This window comes from Phacochoerus africanus, chromosome X, assembly GCF_016906955.1.
Source record: "Phacochoerus africanus isolate WHEZ1 chromosome X, ROS_Pafr_v1, whole genome shotgun sequence".
Lineage (NCBI taxonomy): Eukaryota > Metazoa > Chordata > Mammalia > Artiodactyla > Suidae > Phacochoerus > Phacochoerus africanus.
In genome coordinates this window covers 41207314-41232485 of record NC_062560.1, presented here as the reverse complement: position 1 = coordinate 41232485, position 25172 = coordinate 41207314, and the positions used below count along the sequence as shown (strand labels likewise).

General features: G+C 43.5%; 1 protein-coding gene across 3 annotated transcripts in view; it reads right to left on the bottom strand.

Moving 5' to 3' along the window:
* MAOA (monoamine oxidase A) overlaps positions 1-25172 on the bottom strand; it is a 75410-nt gene that overhangs the window by 14180 nt on the left and 36058 nt on the right. For all 3 annotated transcript variants that reach the window (XM_047764456.1, XM_047764458.1, XM_047764459.1), the window contains 6 exons: positions 14010-14114; positions 12886-12977; positions 7889-8030; positions 4526-4675; positions 4070-4229; positions 2377-2473 (listed from right to left, as the gene is read on the bottom strand). In XM_047764456.1, coding sequence (XP_047620412.1) covers positions 2377-2473; positions 4070-4229; positions 4526-4675; positions 7889-8030; positions 12886-12977; positions 14010-14114 — 746 coding nt within the window. The remainder of the gene's footprint in view (positions 1-2376; positions 2474-4069; positions 4230-4525; positions 4676-7888; positions 8031-12885; positions 12978-14009; positions 14115-25172) is intronic.

The following is a 25172-nucleotide window of genomic DNA, read 5'->3' as shown; positions in this document are numbered from 1 at the left end:
AGTGCTCCCCAGAGCAATTCCAGATAAACTTCCTGCACCCACATTTCCATCCCTGAGTTGGCTTCCTGGAAAACTGGCCTAGTACAGTCCTCAAATTCAGTGACTCAATTAAACTCAGTTATAATCTGTCTGCTTCCCTTTAATGAAATAGATTCTATTTATTATGCTGATATTACTAATTGCACGTATACTTTAAAGAATTGAATTGTGACAAGAAATCCTGTTATACTTTTATTAGAGAGCTTTCAAAAAACCCAAATGAAATTATTTCTCCATTTAAAAAAAGTTTTAAAATTGTATTTTTATTGTTGCTGTTGTTGTAGACCAAAAAGACAAGTAGATCAGGACTGAAAATTCAAGGGTTGAAAACAAATATTTTGTCCTTTCCCTCAACCGCCCAATTAAACTGTTCCTCAATTTGATTGGCAATTCCTTTAGAGTTGTTATTCAAGATCATTCTGGGAAGCAAAGATATAAAATGTATTTGTGTTAACCCAGAATTTCAGAGGAAGCTATGAAGTGTTTAAGAAAATTGCACAACTGAAGTTTATGGAATATAATCATGATTGTGCTTGATTTAACTACCACTATATGCTGTGACTTGCCAGTGATGATTTTAGTTAAGTTTTATTTTTATGGAAGAACCAATCATTTTAGACTTAGGCAGTGGAAATCCCCCAAATCTGATAAAAGATTAAATGATTTAAGTGAAAACCTTTTTCTAAAGGGTAGTCAGCGTTGGCTATTTCTGTCAAACCTCAAGTCAAGAGCGAAATAACCTCTTTGATCTAATTGTCACTATAGACAACATTTAACTTTCTTCGGTGTTTTATTGGGGAAATCAAACACCTGGGCTTTGGGCTGGGAACATTTCGCAGCTCCAAAGTACAAGGTCCTTTCTAGTTTCCAAAAGGCACTAGTTATCACAAACAGTACTGGGCAACTACAGCACCCCTATCTTCAAGGCTTTCATTGCCTAGAGCAAAGAGCAGGGTGGATGCCATTTGGCTTCAAGGCAACAACAGGGCAGAAGCCATCGTCCAGATAAAATAGATTAGAATATCATTTTTTAAGGTGCTGGCTAAAAAAACCCATTGCCATCTAGAAGGCTTCTGCAATACCTGTCCTTGTTAATAAAGCTAAAGGAAGCCCAGAAGAGCAGACATCACACTATTTCATTCCCAGAGCCAAAACATCAATGTTCTTTCATTTACAGTTGGATTGGTCTTGACCCAGACTCTCCTGAAACCTCGACCTGTTTTTCTTTGGCACATAGAAGGGGATGGCAAAGTGCCCAAACAATCTAGTAGGGTTAGACATGAAGAGGGTGCAACGTCCCTATAGTCATTAGATTGTGAGCACCTGCCCTTACCAGGGAGGCCGGTGCCATCTCTTATCTCTTAACAGCCTGAAAAGGGCTTAGAAAATAGCTTGTTGGCAGTCCAGTAGCACGGCCTGCTTGCTAAGTCCCTAGGGTCATGGGTCTGCTCCTTTGGATTCTGTAATCTCCCTACAATAATGCAATGTGCAGGAGCTCAACTCTCCTACGGGTGAAAGGGAAAACCACGGGTCTCTAAAAGTCACTCAAGTGCTTTGGAAGCTGGGTTCTTTTATTGCAGTGTGGTAGAATAAATAGCCCTTTTATTTGGATAGCTTTGAAGCAGACTAAAAGGCACGGCAACTGGGAGGCTACGGCACTCCTAAGAAATTTCTATCGGAAAGAAACAGAGCCCCGATTCCCTCTCCGGACCCCTAGTCTCTAGAGGACAGAGCAGCTGTGGTGAGGGGATGGTCGGAAAGCAAAAGAGCTCTTCTCTTCCAGACACAGAACCCTGCCCTGGACCATTCCTGGTAAAGGACAGCCATGGAGAGACCTACTGGAAAAAGGGCCGAACATTCAAGACCTCACTCTGCCTCGAGCTGCCTTGCCTAATTGGTCAACCATCTTACATCCCGGGGTAACAGTGAACATACTAACATTTGCTATATAGTGATATCTGGGATGGAGAACAGAATCAAGCCCCGAAAACATAACTTTGGAAGGTTTTACAGGATGAAATAGTTCTCATTCTCAAATGGCTGTCAACATTCCATTACGCAAGGTTGTCTAGACCTGCACTTTTCGCTCTGTCCTCAACATGTACGTTTTATGGGGGAAAGAGATATGGGCACTAGTTCAAGGTGATGTTCACTTTAGTAAAGTTTCCCAGTGTTCTCATGCCGCATACTCTATTGCTTTAATATTTTAATACATGGAAACATGATATATCGTCTGTAGGGTTATTTATCATTGCTTGAGCTCCATTCCAAAACAACATGCTCTGCCAGCACCCACACTGATAGAGCAAATGCACACAATACCCCACACTAACTTACCCCATGATGGCGGGCAGCGATCCATCTGGCTTGGTGTCATCTAGAGTTATTGAAATCGGAGCTTCCTCATCTTCGATGATCATACAGCCACAGTAATCTTCACCAGGAGAAAATCAATAGGAGATTGACCTCGTCAGATTCGGGGGGGGGCATTTTTGTGTATATATATAAAAAACTATTTCGCTAAGAGGAAGGTACATCTTAAGCTATTAGTCTCTGCCCCAACCTTAGAAGTTACTTCCTATGAAATACACACACTGACTATACACGGATGTTTGTTCGCCCAAACACATTAGAAAATGATCTACCTCAATGACCTTTACATCGAGGTCAGGTATGATCAATGCATGACCGATGATTTAGTCACAACAGCCACCGTATCTGCCCAGACTCTGCCTCATTTAATCTTTGCAAAATCTTCACAGGAGGTGCTCACTGCTACTGGTTTTGGTTTGGTTTGGTTTTGGTCATGCCCACGGCATGCGGAAGTTCCCGGGCCAGGGATCGAACCCGTGCCACAGCAGTGACAATGCCGGATCCTTAACCTGCTGAGCCACCAGGGAAGTCACTCCCTCACTGTTAGCATTTTACACAGAGGCTGATGTTGAGACAGATGAAGTGTCACAGCCGAGGCCACAAAGCCAGAAAGCAGGTGAAGCCCAGGAATGTGTGACTTCGAAGCAGCGTGCTTTCCACGGTGCTCCTTTGTCTCACTCTGCTTGAGAAAAGTAAGTGGCAAGACATATGCTAGGGGCCAGGTCTATGTGGTCCCATAACGGGAGGGACCTTTTCTTTCCCTCTCACTGCCATCAAGTGCTCTTGGGGCATTTTGTGTGGCCAGGACTATAAGGAGATGAACAGACAGAGATTTCTGATGCTTTCTCTACCAATTTAAAACATGTATCTCTCTTTTTTTTTTTTTATTTTTGGCTGCCTCACAACATATGGAATTCCCGGGCCGGGGACCAGATCCAAGCTGCAATTGCGACCTATGCCACAGGTGCAGCAATGCCGGATCCTTTAATCCACAGTGCCAGGCCAGGGATTGTGCTTGTGTCCTGATGCTGCAGAGATGCTGCCAATTACATTCTACCACAGCGGGAAGTCCAAAACACTTTTTTTCTTCCTTTTTAGGGCCACACATGTGGCATATGGAAGTTCCTGAGCTAGGGGTCGAATCAGAGCTGCAGCTGCCAGCCTATGCCACAGCCGCAGCAGTGCCGGATCTGAGCATCGTCTGCAACCTACACCACAGCTTGCGGCAACCCCGGATCCTTAACCCACCGTGTGAGGCCAGGGATCGAACCCGAATCCTCATGGATGCTATTTGGATTCTTTTTTTTTTTGTCTTCTGTCTTTTTAGGGCTGCAGCCGTGGCATGTGGAGGCTCCCAGGCTAGGGGTCGAATTGGAGCTGTAGCTGCCAGCCTACACCACAGCCACAGCAACTTGGGATCCGAGCCTCATCTGCGACCTACACCACAGCTCATGGCAACGCCAAATCCTTAACCCACTGGGCGAGGCCAGGGATGGAACCCACAATCTCATGGTTCCTAGTCGGCTTCGTTAACCACTGAGCCACGACGGGAACTCCCACAACACTTTTTTCTGCTCAGTGTGTAGTACACAATGTTCCCCCAAAGAGTGTGGTCCCTTCACTTAATACAACTGAAACATGAATAAGTGCAACCTACTCTTCTTCTTCCAAAAGGCCTCCTTGTAATACATCATGCACTTAATGACAGCCCCCATCGGAAGACGCTGAATTAACTGGTTTCTTTCTGACGGAAGCTCCGGTCTGAAGTGTATCTTGGCAGTCAGAGTTGGAGGGATGGCACTAATTACGTATTGGCACTAAAACACAGAGACACAAAATACCATCTCAAATGTGAGTTGCATTCTTTGCAGAGGGCATGAAATATCACATTTATCATTTTGAATGACACGGAGTGGTAACAATGTGCAGAATGAAGCCACTGTGAGGCAACAAAACGGAACAAGGCAGGTCAACCAAGGCTGGTGATTCGGAAGACTGAGTCAGAAATATGCCAGCCTTAATTACACCACTGCTTGGAACACATTCGGTTAGAAGCTGAAGACGACAGAAGACCCACTTAATATATTCGCTCATTTTGACAAATCTGAATTACCTCATAAAGTTCATGATTCAATGTCTCTACGATGATGTTGTCACCTGACTGGTCAACATAGGTGACAGGACACCTCAGCTTCACTCTGTCCCCGAGGAGGTGCATTATCCGTTCGCTTACTTGACCAGATCCGCCTACAAACTTCCGTTCCTACAGGAGAAGGCAGGCAGGAAAGGAAATACTATAAAAACCTAAGGAAGGACAATCCTATTTGCCACTGATTAGAAACCTCCAGAAAATCACGGGCCATACCTCCACACTCTACTCTTTTTTTAGGGCCACACCCTCGGCATATGGAGGGTCCCAGGCTAGGGGTCAAATCAAAGCTGTAGCTGCTGGCCTACGCCACAGCCACAGCAATGCCAGATCCGAGCCGCACCTGCGACCTACACCACAGCTCACGGCAACGCCAGATCCTTAACCCACTGAGCAAGGCCAGGGATTGAACCTGAGTCCTCATGGATACTAGTTGACTTCATTACCACTGAGCCACGATGGGAACTCCTCGCCCTCTGCATTCTTAACTGTTGGAAGAACGCATTAGGACAGAAGCAACGTCTACCCAAACACCTCAGTCCTCGTGTTCTTCGCAGCTTCTGGCAACAAAAAGCTGTTACCAGTTTATAAAATCAAAGAATCAGAAGGAAGATTCCCCTATTCCAGGGGCATCTTGAGTGAATGCAAATATCAGCAAGTCCATGAACTTCAAATGTCCGGAGAGTGCAGTGCATGGCTGGAGCCCTGCGGCAGGGAGGGCGCTGTGCTTCTCTCAGGGCACACCGTTTTGGGTGTTTTTTTTTGTTTTGTTTTTTTTGTTTTTTTGCTTTTGCTTTTTAGGGCTGCATTTGTGGCATATGGAGGTTCCCAGGCTGGGGGTCAAATCAGAGCTGCAGCTGCCAGCCTACACCACAGCTCACGGCAACGCCAGATCCCTGACCCACTGAGCAAGCGAGGCCAAGGATCGAACCCGAATCCTCATGGATACTAGGATTTGTTTCTGCTGCGCCACAACGGGAACTCCTCTTTTTTAAAATTAATTATTTTTTTTCTAGTTTCATTGAGCTGGGGATGCAGGTTCTACATCCCCTTGGTTTCTTCTTTTTCTTTTTGGCCACATCCGAGGCATGCGGAAGTTCCTGGGTCAGGGATCAAACCCTCGCCACAACAGTGACCCGAGTCACAGCAGTGACAATGTCAGATCCTTAACTGCTAGGCCACTAGGTAACTCCCCCACCTTGGTTTCTTAAAGCCCCAGCCAAGGGTTGTCTAGGCAAAACAGGTTCATGGTGCTCTTAAGGATCATGTGATCAGCACCAATTGATGTCTTAAGAAGCTAAATCACAGATGCAAAAATGTCTGGAAGTTTCACTGTGGGGGCAGAAGGGTGAAGGCCAGGTGCCTGCCTGTTCCCCCAGACATCGTTAAATGGTTCCCTTGAGCATCGGTCTGTAAGACCACAAGTGCTCTGCCCTGCTGCGATCCGCTACACTCACCACAGAAATGCTTTCAGCTCAACCTAAGGTCAGTCTTTCATACAGTGGCCTCTTGTAGAAACCGGGGAATGTTTTTAGCCTGCTGTAGCAGATTCTTTGAATGGGTAGAAGTCCATGTAGGTAGACTGAGGCACAGGCCAACATTTGACAGTTAGGTACCCTAATCACATTCCTCCAGAAAATCTGCATCTGCAACTGGTTATTGTTTTAATGATACTACCAAAGCTCTTCATAAAAATATTCCAAGAGTTTAAACCTAAATTCATGATCCACCCTTCCTCAGGAAACCTGGATCATTTAATTTATAATTTGACCTCTATTTTCCAAGAGTTACTTTGAATTTTAGTAGAGTGGAAAGACCAGGAACTATTTCCATCTTGCTCACTGTCCATTCTTTCGTGTCTAGTATTTGCTGAACTAAACTGTTTTGGGGTTTTTTTTGGCTGTGCCGGAAAAGTTCCTGGGCCAGGGATCAATCGAACCCGCACCACAGCAGTGACAACGCCAGATCCTTAACCCACTGAGCCCAATTGGGGAACTCCTAGACTAAACTATTAAAGGATAAATCTAAGTTCTCTGAAAAGATATTTGATAATGCTTTGAGATTCATAATCTGAATTATGCCCTCCAAAAGGTCATGTGGAGTTTGCCTACAAGTATCTTGGCTCCTCTGAATGAGGGATATAAATATAAAATATAAGTCAAGTACCTCAGAAGGTAAAACACAAGTTAAAAGGAGTGATGTGGGGGAGTTCCCGTCGTGGCTCAGTGGTAAGGAACCTGACTAGTATCCATGAAGACATGGGTTCAATCCCTGGCCTCGCTCAGTGGGTTAAGGATCTGACGTTGCCATGAGCTGTGATGTAGGTTGCAGATGCAGCTTGGATCCCAGGTTTCTGTGGCTGTGGTGTAGGCTGGCAGCTACAGCTCTGGTTTGACCCCTAGCCTGGGAACCTCCATATGCCGCGGGTGCATCCCTAAAAAGACAAAAGAAAAAAAAAATTGACTGCCTTTGCTTTGCTAAAGCTAAGGGTTAAATGGGAACAACTCTTGGGACCACAACTTAGGGACTTCTGGAGATCTCCCATTTAGATGATAAAAACTCTATACCTTGCACTATGAGTAAACTGCTCCTAATTAAACCTCATCCATCAAGGCATCAAATTCCTAGAAAAGAGATACCATTTTCTTATGACAAGGGAGGGCCCTGAAACAAAGAATCTCAAAGTCTGGAAAATCAGGGAATCAGGAATCTGGCTTCACCACTGGTTTGTGGTGTGTCCAGCCAATGAGCCAAATGAGTTCCTCATCAGTAACGGAAGTGGCACGGAAGCTGGTCAAATGCTAGTGGGGAGCAAAAATTTAGAAGCCAACCTGTAGAATTTACTATTAAAAAAGTGACCATAAATCACTTGAATTAGAAGGAAGAACAGTCACTTCTATTCTATAGCAGTTAACATAAAATAGTAACTCTGAGACACAGAATGGGACAAAAAAAGCCTCATGTCTGGAACAGAGATGACTTTCAGTACAACAATTTTACAAGTACTAGAAGTTTTTGGAAATTAGTTGATTTTGTAATTTAGCTTCTCCTACATAGTCTAATCCTAACCTACCTGCAAATGCAAGGAACTGAATTCCCCAAAGCAAATTAACTCAAAATGAAATATTCTTCAGCTGTGAACTTATTTTCAGGAATGAGAGAAGGAAGTGAGAATTTTGTTTTCAGGAACAGTTTTTGGAGATCGTTTCTAAAATTCATGTTTCCAATGCACTCATGTTTCAAAACAAGGAAGCAATTATTCAGATACTGCACTGGGTGAGGGCAAAATCACAAATGAAGTTTAGCATGAGAATGGACACTCCATACCTGGCCCCCGTTGGTAACAGAGAATATCCGGGTGGTGCCTCCACACTGCTTCACATACCACAAAAACCACAGGGCAGACACTTCGTGGGGTTCGGAGGTCACATTGATATTTACAAAGAGAGATGCAAACCGTTTAGCAGTCCTGGTCACAGAATAAGAGCGGAAGTCAGGAGTAAATACCTACCTACTTCATAGGACGTTATCTTTTTAAAACACAATTGAGTATGGTTAGAAAGCATTTTGATGGCTTTGGAAAACAAAAATTCATGGACTCAATTTTTGAAGGAATGCATACTGTGGCTCTTGGGGAGAATTCACTTTTCCCTTACTTTTAGGAAATTATGGGTTAACTCCAAACATGCCAATCCCACTCCAGTTTAACAGGTCAAGATGCTTGTCAGGGTTCATTAAAGGGATATTATTTTCATTTATTTGAACAAACGTCCTCTCCTCTCGTGTCCACTGCCCCACCCTGGTCCAGGCGACCACTGTCGCTCACCTGGGTTAAACAATGGTGGCCGCTCTTGGGCATCCTACCTGGTCATAAGATGAATACTTCTCTACACTACAGCCAATTAAGTCTCTTAACAGTCCAGAAAAGAAAAAGCAAAACCACTCTGCTTAAACCCCTCGACAACATTCATGGCAAAAGGCAAAAATCTAGGATATGGCCAATGTATCTTGCACCATCAGCCTCTCAACAAATTCTCCAAACTCCCCTCCCACCACTTCCTCATGGCATCTTTATGATATGGGCATACTGTACACTCATTGCTAAAACTCGTCAGTCTCCCCATCTCAGGGCCTCCATCAGCTGTTCCCTGTTCTCTATACTGGAAAACACACACACACACATTTCTCACACTATTCAACCTTCCCATCTCCCATCATTATTTGTGGCTAATTACTGAAAGATACCATGCCTCAACCATTCATCCTTCCAGTCGGACCCCATCCACTGTGACTCATTCCTGAAAGAAACCATCCCTCCCTTCACAATTTTCCTCGGTCTACCATGGCTCACTACTGGAGCATCATCCCCCTCACCAACCATAGCTCCTCTCTCCTCCCTCCACTACGACCCATTTCTGAAAGATACCATTCACCGCATCATCCATCTTCCCTGTCTCCCCCATCACTGTGGCTCACTTCCGCAAGATACCAACAACCCACACCATCCACTGGGTCTGTTTTATCCAATTCATTGTAACTCCTTCCTGGAACATATACCCTCCCCATACCCACATGTCCCATCTCCACTCACCTGCTGTGCTCATTCATGGAAGATATATGACCCCCCAACACCATCCATCAGTCCTGTATCCCTCGTCACCTGGCTCAGTCCCTTAAGATATCACCCACTCTTCCTGTCTCTTCCAACAATTGGTTCATCATTAGATGATAACATCCCCCTCACCATCCACCCTTCCTGTCAGCCCACTCACCATTAATTGAAGGTCATCTCCTGGAATATACCATCCCCCATATCACTTATCTATGTTGTGTACAGCCTATCCACTGTGGCTCATTCCTTCTTGATACCCTGCACTCACATCATGCACCCTACCTGCCTCCCTTCACAATCACTGTAGTTCATTCCTGATGATACTACCTCCTCCCACCATCTACTCTTCCTGTAATATCCCCCCTCCAAGCACTGTGGTTTCTTCCTGGAAGATACTATCACACCAATGGTTTCCTGTTGCCTCCTAGCCACCGTATCTCATTCTGGAAGATAACATTCCCTCACTATATTACTCCTGTTATATTCCCCATCACTGTGGCTCATTCCTGGAATATGCCATCTCTCCACACAATCACACCAACTAATCTCCCTGTTGACACCCCTGCATAACTGGTGCATTCCTGGATGATACCACCCATGCACCCTATCCACCATTCTTCTGTCCCCTCATGCACTATGGTTCATTCCTGGACAATACCATATGCTCACACTATCCACCATTCCTGTCTATCCCATCAACTGGCTCGTTCTTGGAAGATAGCATCTTAATATACATCAACCCTTCTGTTTTTCCCCATTTTACTATGGCTTATTCCTAGACTGTATCATCTGCTCACACTGTCACTCTTCTAGTCTCCCCCTACATACTATGGCTCATTCCTGGTACAGAGCTTCCAAACATCCTCCATCCTTCCTGCCTTCCCCATCCACAGGAACTCATTCCTGGTGGATACCATTCCCCCAAAGCCATCCACTCTTCTTGTCCTCCCCATCCACTATGGTTTTAATCCTGGACACACCATTCCCCTACATCATCCATCTTTCCTGTCTCTCTCTACCCAATGTGGCTCACTCCTGGAAGATGTGGTAAATGGTGTCTTCCAGGAATGAGCCACAGTGATGGTGGGGAAGACAGAAAAGATGAACGGAAAGGTAGGTGATGAGGGATGATAAGCACCAGGAAGAAGCCATAGTAAGTGGGAGAAGAAAAGAAGAGTGGATGATGTGAGGGGGTGGTATGGCCCAGGAATGAGCCATAGCAGAAAGCGGGTAGATAAGAAGGGTTCATTGTATGTTAGTATGGTATCTTCCCAGAACGAGCCAGCTGATGGGGGAGACAGTGTGGTTTTGTGAAGCAGTGGTATTTTGCAGGAGTGAGCCACTGTGTATGGCGGAATACCAGGGGGTGGAGGTTGCTCTCTTCCAGGAATGAACCACAGTGACTGGGAAGGGGGTCAACAGTAAAGTTAAATGGTGTGTTGGTGTGAGGGGATGGTATCTTTCAGGAATCATATCCGTTAACTGGAGGGAGTTAGGAAGGATGGATGATGAGGTGAAAGTTTTCTTCCAGTGATGAATCACTGTTGGGAGAGACAGAAAGAGTAGATGGTATCTTCCAAGAATGAGCTAGTTGATGGGTAGAGAGAGGGCATGTGGATATATATGTTCCAGGAATGAATTACAATGTAAGGAGTCAAACAGGAAGAATGGATGGTATGGGATGTTGGTATCTTCCAGGAGTGAGCCACAGGGGTGGGGGGAGACAGGATATCTTCCATCCGACATGTCTCCCCTCACAATAACTATCACTCATTCCTGGATGATACCATCTCCTCATACTCTTCCTGCCTTCCCCATCCACTATGGCTCATTACCGGAAGATATCACCCCATCCCCTACCCATCCACCTCTCTGTCTCCCTCAATCCACTGTGGCTCCTTCCTGGAAGACACCATATCTTCATATGATGCACTATTCTTTAAACTTTCCAGTTCATACTCCCACTCCCCCACCACTGTGATTCACTCCTGGAAAATACCATTCTCCACACCCACCATCCACCTGCCTGTCTACCCTCAATCACTGCAGTTCATTTCTGGACGATAGCATCCCCTCACACCATCCATACTTTAGCACCAACCCAGCACCGTGGTTCCTGCCTGGAAGATACCATTTCCACAACATCCATCCCTCTTGTCACCCACCACCACTATGGTTTAATCCTGGAATTACCATCCCTTCCCACCATCTACCCTTCTTGTATCCCTTTATCCACTGTGGCTCATTCCTTAAAGATACCATCCCACCCACTCCGGCTCATCCCTGAAGATATCATCACCTCACGTCATCCTCTCTCCCTTTATCCCCAGTCAACTGTCTCATTTTTGGGAGATGCCATCTGCACACACCGTCCATCTTTCACGTCTCCTTCCATCCACTGCGGCTCATTCCTAAAAGACACCATCCCCTCAGAACATCCATTTTCTTATATCCTCCCACTACTAGCTCATTCCTGGAATATACCATCTCTCCACATCATCCATTCTTCCTATCTTCTCCATCCACTGTTACTCATCTTGCAAGGTACCATTTCTCCACACAAAACACCCTTCCCGTCTTCACCCATCCACTATGGATCCTCCTACGAACATTCCTAATTCCCACACCCGTCCTATCCTTCCCCTCCCCATCTATTATAGCCCATTCATGGCAGATGTCATCCGCTCACACCATCTGTCTTTCCTGCCCCTCCCATCCATTAAGGTGTATTCCTGGAAGATACCTTGCACAGATACCATCCACCTTTCCCTGACACCACCCATCCCCTGTGACTCTTTCTTTTTTTAATTTTATGGCAGCACCTGTGGCATATAGAAGTTCCTGGGGCTGGGACTGAATCCGAGCCACATCTGCGACCTACGCCACAGCTGCAGCAATGCCATATCCATTAACCCTCTGCACCGGGCCGGGGATCCAACTCACACCTCCACAGTGACACGTGCCACTGCGGTCAGATTCTTAACCCACTGTGCCATGGTGGGAACTCCTTTGACTCATTTTAAATTGATGTACTAACGCCTTGGTTTCCACTTAAAGATCGCTTCAACAAGGAATCTCTCCTTTACCCTCAGACAGGTCAGGTTCCCTGTTTCAATCTCCCCTAGAATCATGGAATATGTATACAGTGTCAGTCTCGCCTGCTGAAAATATATCAACTCCTTGAGGTTAGGGGCCAAGCCTAACAAGTTCACCGCCACTCCTCAATGCTTTTTTCTGTACCTTCACAAAGAAGCCCCCAAATGCTGACTGAATGATGTGTAAGTAACTCAGCTAATAACAGATTCTCACTGAAAACCTATAGTTTCTATTTTTCATTGGACTGGCTTTCCTCTGGTTCTTCTATGTTTATATGAAATTACTTTAATTAACTTTTCCAAATGGCTTCTACACCTGACCTCTAAACTCTCTGAAAACACGATTGCTCTTTTATTACAAATTACACAAGCCTTTCCTTAAAAAAACAAAAGCTCAACTTCATTCATCTACTTTTCTTCTTATGTTTTAGATTCACTTTATGTTCAATCCGGCTCTGAGTGTCTAAAGTGCCCTCCAAGGTTCTACTGATGGAAAGATCCTTAAGCTCCCTCTTAACTTGCTTCTTGTAACTTATTAAGAAAAGACTGCAGTTCAAGATAGGATAGGAAAGATCCGAAAGGAAGATGAAAAATACATTTTAAATAGTCAAGATTACTTTGTCCAACAGATTTTATCGATGAGATCTTTCATGGTCATCTTATCCCATTCCTCTGCATGCGGAGACTCCCATGGTGCATCAGCTGGAATCTGCAGAGAAAGAAGGGCCCACATTTGGGTCTGAGGATTACTAACCACTGCCCTGCCAGGAAGCCCTCAGGAGAACCTCTGAAAACTGATTTCTCTGTCTATGTTGGAATGTGGGATTGACGCAGAATCCTATGCATAGATAGTGGTAGGTCTGGGGTGGATAGCTCTTTGGATTCTATGCCTAATGCTGTTGTCAAAATAATAATAATAATAATAATAAAAAAATGTATAAATGAATATGTAATTATTATGACCATCATCCTAATTACTACTGAAAACTAGCACCCATTTTAAATCTCCCAAATTAAGTTTGAGAGGGCGATGTTACAGAGCCTGATACTAAGTTTAAAAAAGAAAAAAAAAAAAAAACCTTGGGCATTCCCATCGTGGCTCAGCATAAAAGAATCTGACTAGCATCCATGAAGATGCAGGTTCGATCCCTGGCCTCGCTCAGTGGGTTAAGGATCTGGCGTTGCCGTGAGCTGTGGTGTAGGTTGCAGACACAGCTCAGATCCCACGTTGCTATGGCTGTGGTGTAGGACGGCAGTTGTAGCTCCGATTCGACCCCTAGCCTGGGAACCCCCATATACCACAGGTGTGGCCCTAAAAAAATAAAATATATAAATAAATAAAAACTTTGGGGAAACAAATCCTTCTCTCCTTTACTATCTAATGTGGCATCACACATGGATAAGACAACTCTCAGTAGGATTCCTGGCAAAAATATGTCACATAAATTCTTGGTGGCATAGAGTTGAAAACACACAGGCACACACATCAGTATCAAAGACAGGTGGGTTTGACTCCTGGCTCCCTTGTTGTGTGTGGTCCTAGCAAACGATGTATCCCCTTGGCACTGATTTTCTTCATTTGAAAAGCAGAAATATTACCAACTTGGCAAAGTTGTTGGGTATGTTGGAAATGACATGCATCAATGTCTAGAGCACTGTTCCATGCACTGTGGAAGGATATTAAACATCTGCTACTGATAATGCGGTATCGGGTCATGTGCAAACTGTACACACACTTTACCTTCTTTCCCATGTCATCCATTGTCCGCCACAGGTTGTTGTAATCCAGATAGGCAATGGGATTCCAGACTGGAGGGAAGGCACCCCGAAATGGATAAGATTTCCCCTATAACATTTACAAACAGAGGATAATATCTTCCATTAGAATGGCCTTTTAAAGATCCAAAACCAATCCACCTAATCCAGCCACTTTCAAAGAAACAGGATCCTCTACTTTGTCAAAAGCATCACCTTTGAAGGACAGTAAATATATTTTACCTATACACACCCCAAATTTCAATTAGATTAGAAAAATTCCCTGATGTCATATTAGCCTTTTTTTTTTTTTGGTCTTTTTAGGGCCACACCTGCAGCATATGGAAGTTCCCAGGCTAGGGGTCGAATTGGAGCTGTAGCTGCCTGCCTACACCACAGCCACAGCAATGCAGGATCCGAGCTGCATCTGTGACCTACCCCATAGCTCATGGCAATGCCTGATCCTTAACCCACTGAGCGAGGCCAGAGATCGAACCCGCATCTTCATGGATCCTAGTTGGGTTTGTTACCACTGAGCCACTACGGGAACTCCTAGCCATTTTTCTTTTACAGGAAATAATAGCCTTGACCTTATTTCTGCTTCTATAGATTAAATAAACAAAGAAATAAATAAAGGTATCTCATCCTAGTATCTAATGTTGATGCCATAATATTCTCAGCTCTTTGGAAGGATGTTCCCACTGAGAGCAGGATGATGACATGGAAGACTGTCTTTGGACCACATACAGGACTGGAATAACAAAGTGGAGTATCTCAAAATATGTCTTAAGGTTCACACAGGCTACATAAAGACTGACTGGACTATGGACGTGCCCAAAGTCAAGAATCAAAATATTAGAAACATTAAACTATTTGCCATTTGGGGTTGCCCAGCATCGTTCCCCTTTTCTAGTAGCACTTTGGTTTCTTCTTGGGAAACTGCATCTTCTGCTCTATGGATAGAAAGCAGTCCTGGATACCATCTCCCATTACAAAAGGTGATGAGTTTGATCCCTTCTTTCCCCTTGGCCAGGCTGTGAGCCTATGATATGAATTTGACCAATCACACATTCTCAGAGGACTCTGACCCTGCAACTGGGTCACCAAGGACAGAAAAGTTGACACTGGGTTCTCCTTCCCCATGGCAGCATGCTGAGCAGATGCTTCCTGCTATAAAGACCAGGGTCTTGGTTCCTGCCCCTAAACTGCCCCTAATGGCCTCTGGCCATTCTCAAGCATAGCCCTTTAGCTTCCCTTTGATTTTGTGGGCCCCTAATATCCTTTCAGTTAAATGCATTCTTGTGAACCCGAGTTGGTTTCTATTGCTTGCTACCAAGACCTCTAACACAAAGACAGCTAATTATTAGCTACCGCTGACTTCATTTCAGTTGGGTGACAGGCACTGTGCTACTGTGAGGGGAGGGCGAATCCTTAGGAAAAGAGCAGGTCTAGAGCATTTCTAAGGCTTCATTTCCTAATTTAATTCCTTTTTCTCTAAAACATCTTGTCAGTCTTCACAAGGTCAAAAGATTGTCTAGTCCTACTGTTTAGCACAGGGAACTATATCCAATCACTTGTGATAAAACATGATGGAAGATGATGTGAGGAAAAGAATGTATAGCTGGGTGACTTTGCTGTACGGTGGAAATTGACAGCACACTGTAAATCAACTATAATAAAAATTTTTAAAGATTGTCTATTAGTACAATTTTGCATGAAATTTTGGTTTCATCGACTAGAAACACATACGCTTATTTGTAGAAAGCCTACTGTGTGCACTGACTAATATTTAGAGCTGGGTTGGATGTTTTAATAGGGCTAAAGCAAAACACCTAACCACCAAGGCAGGGACACGAGACATAAAAGCGTCTGCATTCAGGTACACGCACTCACACACACACTCCAACTGGGTAAGAATATATGGTAGCCATTAAGAGACAAAGGAGTAATTTCCCCTTCCACAGCAGCAAATGCAAATAACCTTGGCAGATTATGTGATGTGATTTCTCATCTGAAAACACTATGCCATAATGTTGCAATACAATTTTTTTTTTTTTTTGGCTGCGTCCATGGCATGCAAAAGTTCCCAAGCTAGGGACTGAACCCGAGCCATAGCAGTGATCCAAGCTACAGCAGTGACAATGCCAGATCCTTAACCCACTAGTCCACCAGGGAACTCCAGCAATACAACTTTTTATGACTCCAAATCCTTTATCATCATCACCACCATTATTACTAACATTTATTAAGATCATTTTCCACGCCTGGCACTGGCCTAAACTCTTCATATGCATTATCTCATGTAAGGCACACCCCAACCCTGTAAAGGCAAGAACTATTAACATTCCCATTTTATAAATGAGGAAACTAAAGCCCAGGGATATTAGCTAGAAAACAGCAGAATGGAAATTTCCTGCTCCACAAAGCTTTGCTCAGAAAACATTAAGCTTTTAACATTTTAACTTCCCAACTAAAACAAAGAAAAGTTTGAAATGCGAAGCTTATAAATTTTCCAAAGATCTTTTGTGTTTCTGAGGAGTAAACATGGAGACTAAGAAACTCCAGGGTACATAAGATGACTGCTGAGAAAACTGGGTCAACTTTGGACAACACCAAAGCAGCTCAGAGCAACGCCAGATCCTCAACCCACTGAGCGAGGCCAGGGATCAAACTCGCAACCTCATGGTTCCTAGTCAGGTTCCTTACTGCTGAGCCACAATGGGAACTCGGAGACATGAAATATTTTAAAAGGTCATAAAGGCCCACCATAACATTAATTTTCATCCTGCTGACGGGGGCACCAAGTTGATAAAGGGATTTCACAAGTTTCACTCTTAGCAGTTTTTGGATTCTCTGCTCTTATTCCACAGAAAATCTAAATTTGCTAAAGAAATGCATCTATGTGGGAACAGGCACCCACCTCTTTCTTTCCCATAAGCCTCTAGGAGGCTTATTTCCTCTATGGTCTGCTTCGAAACTAGACAACTCAAAACTACTTTTTGCATGTGTGAATTCCTAAGGTGGTACAGAGGGAGGGCCTGGAGATGGCTCTTGGTTGAGTGAGAACCGCTTGGGAACGGACCTTCTCAGAATTTTAAATGTTCTTCTATAGTTTCCTCACAAAATGTCAAAAAAAAAAAAAATAAGGAAAAAAAGGAGTTCCCCCTGTACCCACTGTGACTCAGCAGGTTACAAACCCAACCAGTATCCATGAAGATGTGGGTTCGATTCCTGGCCTCACTCTGTGGCATTGCTGTGAGCTGTGGCACACGCTGCAGACGTGGCTTGGATCTGGCATTGCTGTGACGGTGGTGTAGGCCGGCAACTGCAGCTCCAATTCAACACCTAGCCTGAGAACTTCCATATGCTGCAGGTGCAGCCCTAAAAAGACAAAGAAAAAAGTGTCAGCTGTTTCTCAATCCTAAACCACTTCTTGGCAAGAAAATATGACCTAAGACTGTGAGGCGGGATCTCCAGGAATACTTCTAAATGGCTATTGCTCTTTAAAAAAAAAAAAAAATCTTGGGTAAAGGTCAAGTTCATTTTGTGCCCATACTATGAATCTTTCCTAGCCTTGCAAATTGGCCTCTGCTCTCTAAAGGATAGTCTCTTGGACGCAGCAGAAGTGGTGAGGAAGAGTAGAACACAATGTCCTTGGAACCGTGCCCAAAATACTTAAGTCCCTTTGAGAAACCACAGCTTCAATCCACCAACGTTCATAATAAAAGGAGACTATTGCCAGGAGAGAACTTTTTAAAAAAAATTTCTCTTTTTTGGTCTGCTCTCATGACATGTGGAAGTTCCTGGGCCAGGGATCGAATCCCTGCCACCGCAGCAACCCAACGCAAGCCACAGCAGTGACAATGCCAAGTCCAACCTGCTGAGCCATGAGGGAACTCCTTTTTCTTTACATTTTTCATTTTACTATGCCTGGATTCCATGTCTGATTTCTCTTGCTCCAAGGTAAAATCTTGTGATCATAATAAGTGATTTATTACAGGGTAATAAATTTGGGCAGCTTTTGATCATTTTAGCAAGTTCACTATGTCTCTGGAGGTATTCAGAGGTCACATTATATATGTATTAAATTTTTAATACAGATATATGTATAGAACAGGCAGGCCTTGTTTTATGGTGCTTCACTTTGCTGCGCTTCAAAGAGGCTGTTTTTGTTTTTGTTTTTACAAACTGAAGGTTCATGGCAACCCTGTGTTGTCAGATGATAGCTTTTTTTCCCAAAAACTATATATATATGGCTGCACTTGCGGCATATGAAAGTTCCCAGGCCAGGGATTGAATCTAAGCCACAGCTGCGACCTATGCCACAGCTGTGACAACGCCAGGTCCTTTAACCCCCTGTGCTGGGCCGGGGATCTAACGTGAGCCTCCACAGAGGCTCTGCAGTTGGATTCTTAACCCAATGTACCACAGTGGGAACTCCAATAAAAGTATTTTTAAATTAAGGCACATACATTTTTTTAGACATAATACTCTTGCACACTTGAGACTACAGTATAGTGTAAACATAAGTCTCATATGCACTAGGAAACAAATTTGTATAGCTCAGTTCATTGCAATATTTGCTTTATAGCAGTGGTCTAGAACTGAACCTGCAATATCTCTGAGGAAGGTATGCCTCTGTGTGTGTGTGTGTGTCCGTGTGTCTAATTTGTATAAACCTAGCTGATACTGAGCAGAGGCAGAACCAGAGTTCATGTCTCTAGGCCTTTGGTTCAGACTCCCCTGGCCCGACCTGTGTGCCTTAGTCTCCATGTCAGAAAGATTGGACCTGCAGCGCCACTGAGCTGAAGGCTCCTGGAGGTCACGGGCACGAGTGAATGCTGATCTTGAGAGAGACATGGTCCCAAAGATTGACTGAGCTGCCTAAGTCATAAACCTCTTCAGCTTCCTCTGACAGACTAGAGCCCTTAGCCATTTTCTGCAACGTATTAAACTGAATTATGTACATGTCTTACCTTCTGGACTAGTCTCAATACACACATAAGAAAGACTATGCTTCACTGTGTATCTCCTACATTGCCTTGCAAATACCAAAGTCCTATGAAATGCTTGTTAAATGAAGGAATAAAAGAATAAAAGGAGTGGAATTCCTTTTCTTTCTTTCTTTCTTTTTTTTTTTTTTTGGTCTTTTTAGGGCCAAATCTGTGGCATATGGAAGTTCCCAGGCTAGGGGTCAAATCAGAGCTGCAGCTGCAGACCTATACCACAGCCACAGCAATGTGGGTTCTGAGCTTCAACTGCGACCTACACCACAGCTCACAGCAATGCTGGATCCTTAACACGTTGAGTGAGGCCAGGGATCAAACCCGCATCCTCATGGATCCCAGTCGGGTTCGTTACCACTGAGCCATGATGGGAACTCTGAATTCCTACTTTTTTTATAGACCAACCCCTATCACACCCAGCTTCCTGAGGCCCCAGAAAGGGTCCACTCTCTTTCTAGGCAAATAACCCCTTTTCCCACCTCAGACAAGACCTTCTAAGAAATGTCAATTTTGTACTGACTTTTCATTGTTGATTCCACATGCACACCTTTTCGAAAATAGCCATAATCAATATTACCATCAAATTTACCAGAACTCTCTATGTGTAAGGTGCTGAAAGCGAAGAGAAAGATGAAAGACTTACTTTCTTAGGGAACCTAAATCCCTGAAAACATGTCCTATGCTAGCATTCATTTCTCACTCTGATCTTTATGGATGCAATATGAAAACGAGTGCCAAGGTCATAAATCTTGGGAATCCTGGCTTAAATAGCTTTTTGCCTTTTTAACTGCCAGTCCTTATAAGACTCCTAATCTGCTAATAGACATCTTGGCTCCCAAAAAATAGGGAGAGGAATATGGAGAACTTCCAAAATTTATCTGACCAACAAACCCCCGTCTTTCGCAAACACTTTTGGGATTAATGTTGCTTGGGAAATATTCCCTCAGGCATGTTTTCTTTTTTCTGACTGGCACTGGTGGGGGCCTGAGAAAACAGAGGAAAACGCAGGCTAGAAAAAAGACTACAATAACCAGAAATTTTTTTCCCCCAAATGCCACGAATGGGAATACATTCTCATGCATACCTCCCCCACACAAAAGGGCACATCATCCCACAACACTGAGTCCAACAGGAGAAATAAAATGAAATCACTTGTACATCTTGCCAAAACCGCAAGTGCTCCACGCCGAGTCTCAGGTCTGGGCCTCTGCCCCCTTGGAACAGGGCAGTACAGAGAGGAAGTACATCAGTTGGAGAAGGGCAAGGGCAAAGAGCTTCTTGCCAGATGGGCTGTTAATGGAGTGCATCCACTTTGTGTATCCCAGGGACCAGACAGACTCAGCCCAGCCCCTCTCTTGGATGGAACTCCATCAATGATGGCTCCTGCGATCTTGATGGCAGAGATGTGATGAGGGCTTGCGGCGGGAGGGCGGGTGGACCAGGACCCACCAGATGCTCGGCACAGTCTTCCCAAAATTTGGGCATCAGAAAAAAAAATTTTTTGGCCATGCACAAGGCATGTAGAAGCTCCAAGGCCAGGGATGGAACCGACACCACGGCAGTGACAACAGCAGATCCTTGACCCGCTGAGCCACCAGAAAATTTCAGAAAAAAATTTTTTTTAATCTACAGATGAGGGGAAAGTCATGGATGCTCAGGACTTCATTAGTGGGTGCCCAAATAATTATGTAGATTAGTGAGTAACTGTACCAACGTCTGGGCCCCAGGGTATATACATTCATCACCAGCTGCTGGTCAAGAAGCTTGAGCCAATGGTGACTTCTTCCCATGTGTCTAGAGCCTGATGGTTTTTTTTCGGAGACGTTTATCTGCTGGATACGGCTGTGGAAACTAGGCCACTGGGTACTTTGGCAAACACACAAAATTAAATCTCAGCCTAAGGTTCACTGTGTACCATTCGAGTCTGACAAATTACATGAGAGCTATGGGAATGAAAGGAAATGGACTAATAGTTCTATAATTGTTTTGTTTGAAAAACCTGACAGGAGAAAAGTCTTTTAAATGAAAAGGACTCAGTTCAACAGCTTTTGGGATCAAAGTGCTCATTACATTTAACTCTAATTAACACTGTGATTTTCTGTGATTTCACCTGGAATTTTCTTCTTCCAGTTAACATTAAACCCAAGCACAAGGCAAAAACATAAAATAAAATGAAGTGCTATGAAAACAATACTGGGCTGTTCAAATATAAAGTATCTCTCCCAAGACTAAACCAAGATGAAATAGAAAAGATGAATGGACCAATCACAAGAACTGAAATTGAAACTGTGATTAAAAAACTTCCAACAAACAAAAGTCCAGGACCAGATGGCTTCACAGGCGAATTCTATCAAACATTTAGAGAAGAGCTAACACCTCTCCTTCTGAAACTATTTCAAAAAATTGCAGAGGAAGGTATACTCCCAAACTCATTCCATGAGGCCACCATCACCCTGATACCAAAACCAGACAAAGATACCACAAAAAAAGAAAACTACAGGCCAATTTCACTGATGAATATTGATACAAAAATCCTCAACAAAATATTAGCAAACCGCATCCAACAATACATTAAAAGGATTGTACATCATGATCAACTGGGATTTATCCCGGGGATGCAAGGGTTCTTTAATATCTGCAAATGCATCAGTGTGATACACCACATTAACAAACTGAAAAATAAAAACCATATGATCCTCTCAGTAGATGCAGAAAAAGCCTTTGAAAAAATCCAATACCCATTTTTGATAAAAACCCTTCAGAAAGTGGGCATAGCGGGAACCTACCTCAACATAATAAAGGCCATATATGACAAACCCACAGCGAACATCATTCTCAATGGTGAAAAGCTGAAAGAATTCCCAATGAGATCAGGAACAAGACAAGGTTGTCCACTCTTGCCACTACTCTTCATCATAGTTCTGGAAGTCCTAGCCACAGCGATCAGAGAAGTAAAAGAAATAAAAGGAATCCAAATTGGAAAGGAAGAAGTAAAACTATCACTATTTGCAGATGACATGATACTATACATAGAGAATCCTAAAGACTACCAGAAAACTGTTAGAACTCATCCATGAATTTGGCAAAGTCGCAGGATACAAAATTAATATGCAGAAATTGACGGCATTTCTATACACTAACAATGAAAGAGCAGAGAGAGAAATTAGGGAAGCAATCCCATTTACCATCGCATCCAAAAGAATAAAATACCTAGGAGTAAACCTACCTAAAGAGACAAAAGACCTGTACTCTGAAAACTATAAGACACTGATGAAAGAAATCAAAGATGACACAAATAGATGGAAAGATATACCATGCTCGTGGATTGGAAAAGTTAATATTTTCAAAATGACTATATTACCTAAGGCAATATACAGATTCAATGCAATCCCTATCAAATTACCAAGGACATTTTTCACAGAACTCAAACAAAATATGTTAAAGTTTCTTTGGAAGCACAAGAGACCCATAATAGCCAAAGACATCCTGAAAAAGAAAAATGGAGCTGGAGGCATCAGGCTCCTGCACTTCAGGCTATAGTACAAAGCAACAGTCATCAAAACCATATGGTATTGGCACAAAGACAGAAATATAGATCAGTGAAACAGGATAGAAAGCCCAGAATTAAACCCACACACCTACAGCCAACTCATCTATGACAAAGGAGGAAAGAATATACAATGGAGAAAGGACAGCTTGTTCAATAAGTGGTGCTGGGAAAACTGGACAGCCACATGGAAAAGAATGAAACTAGAACACTCCCTAACACCATACACAAAAATAAACTCCAAATGGATGAAAGACCTAGATACAAGACTAGACACTATAAAACTCTTAGAGGAAAACATAGGCCAAATACTCTCTGACATAAACGACAGCAACATCTTCTCAGATCCACCTCTCAGAGTATTGACAGTAAAAACAAAAATAAACAAATGGGACCTAATCAAACTTAAAAGTTTCTGCACTGCAAAGGAAACCCTAAACAAAACGAAAAGACAGCCCACAGAATGGGAGAAAATCTTTGCAAATGAATCAACTGACAAGGGATTAATCTCCAAAATTTATAAACACTTTCTGCAGCTCAATACCAAAAAAACAAACAACCCCATCAAAAAATGGGCAGAAGATCTAAACAGACGGTTCTCCAAAGAAGACATACAGATGGCCAAAAAAACACATGAAAAGATGTTTAACATCACTCATTATTAGAGAAATGCAAATCAAAACCACTCTGAGGTACCACCTTACACCAGCCAGAATGGCCATCATCCAAAAGTCTACAAACAATAAGAGCTGGAGAGGGTGTGGAGAAAAAGGAACTCCAGTACACTGTTGGTGGGATTGTAAATTGGTGCAACCACTGTGGAAAATAGTATGGAGATTCCTCAGAAAACTAAACATAGAACTACCATTTGATCCAGCAATCCCACTCCTGGGCATCTATCCAGAGAAAACCACGACTCGCAAAGACACATGTACTCCGATGTTCATTGCAGCACTATTTGCAATAGCCAAGACATGGAAACAACCTAAATGTCCATCGAAAGGGGAGTGGACCAAGAAGATGTGGTACCTATACACAATGGAATAGTACTCAGCCATCAAAAGGAACGAAATACTGGCATTTTTAGCAACATGGATGGACCTAGAAATTATCATACTAAGTGAAGTCAGCCATACAATGAGACACCAACATCAAATGCTTTCACTGACCTGTGGAATCTGAAAGAAGGACAGACTGAACTTCTTTGCAGAACAGATGCTGACTCACAGACCTTGAAAAACTTATGGTCTCCGAAGGAGACAGTTTGGGTTGGGGAGATGTGCTTGGGTTATGGGATGGAAATCCTGTGAAATTGGATTGTTATGATCATTATACAACTACAGATGTGATAAATTCATTTGAGTAATTAAAAAAACAAATATAAAGTATCAACATTATCATCATTTGTCTCTTTTCAGTTTCAAGTTCTGTGTTTGCTAAGGTTAATTATCAACTAGGCTTTCACATCTGTTTTTGGGTTTTTTGGGTTTTTGGTTGGTTTTTTTTTTTGTCTTTTTGGGCCACACATGCAGCATATGTAGGTTCCCAGGCTAGGGGTCAAATCGGAGCTACAGTTGCTGGCGTACACCACAGCTCACAGCAACACAGGATCCTTAACCCACTGAGGAAGGCCAGGGATCAAACCTGCAACCTCATGGTTCCTATTTCACATCTGTTTTGTCTGTCCCTCTCTCACTCACTTCTATAGGACCTTGAACCAAATACTTGCATTCTGACAACTTTCTCCTATCTCGAAAGTAAGGTAACCGTCTTTTACTAAAATTCTGAGATCCATTCAGTTTTCAAAAGGTATTCATGGAGTTCCCGTCATGGCTGAGCAGTAACGAACCGGACTAGTAACCCTGAGGATTCGGGTTCAATCTCCGGCCTTGCTCAGTGGGTTGAGGATCCGGCGTTGCCTCAAGCTACAGGGTAGGTCACAGACGTGGCTCAGATCTGGTGTTGCTGTGGCTGTGGTGTAGGCCAGCAGCTGTAGCTCTGATTCAACCCCTAGCCTGGGAACTTCCAAATGCCGCAGGTGTGGCCCTAAAAGGCAACAACAACAAAAAAAGTATTGTTCATCGAGTTTGATACACAAGTGAAAAAGCTCGGAGTCCACCCCAGAGACACAGGGCTATAGAGCGGCATGGATCCAGTTAAGTGGCAGGACAGAGCAGTGACAGAAAAGACTTTCTGGCTGGATCAGTGGAATAAGAGAACTTCCCTTCTTCAGAAGGCCCAGAATGTACAAGATCTGGGGTTTAAAACTGAGCAGAACCCTGTGGGGTCCTCTTGGGTACAAATCCTTTCCTGTACCCTGATTTTAGTTTGTAAGATATAGGCTTCATTCAACCGCCCTGACCTTCCCTGAGTTCCAAAAGGCAGATTCAAACAGTTGCTCATCAGGGAAGGGAGGGGATGTTGAAACAAAGAAGAGCAATTAAGAAACAATAGCGCAGCGATTAAAGCTGGGTCCTGGTTCCCCCTCAAGGAATATACATGACAATATCTTTGAGTTCTTCAGCAGGAACTAAGGCCCCCACCGAGGTGGAGGATTGTAACTTCCCGCTGAAGGCAAGGTTCCTGGAGCACCGCC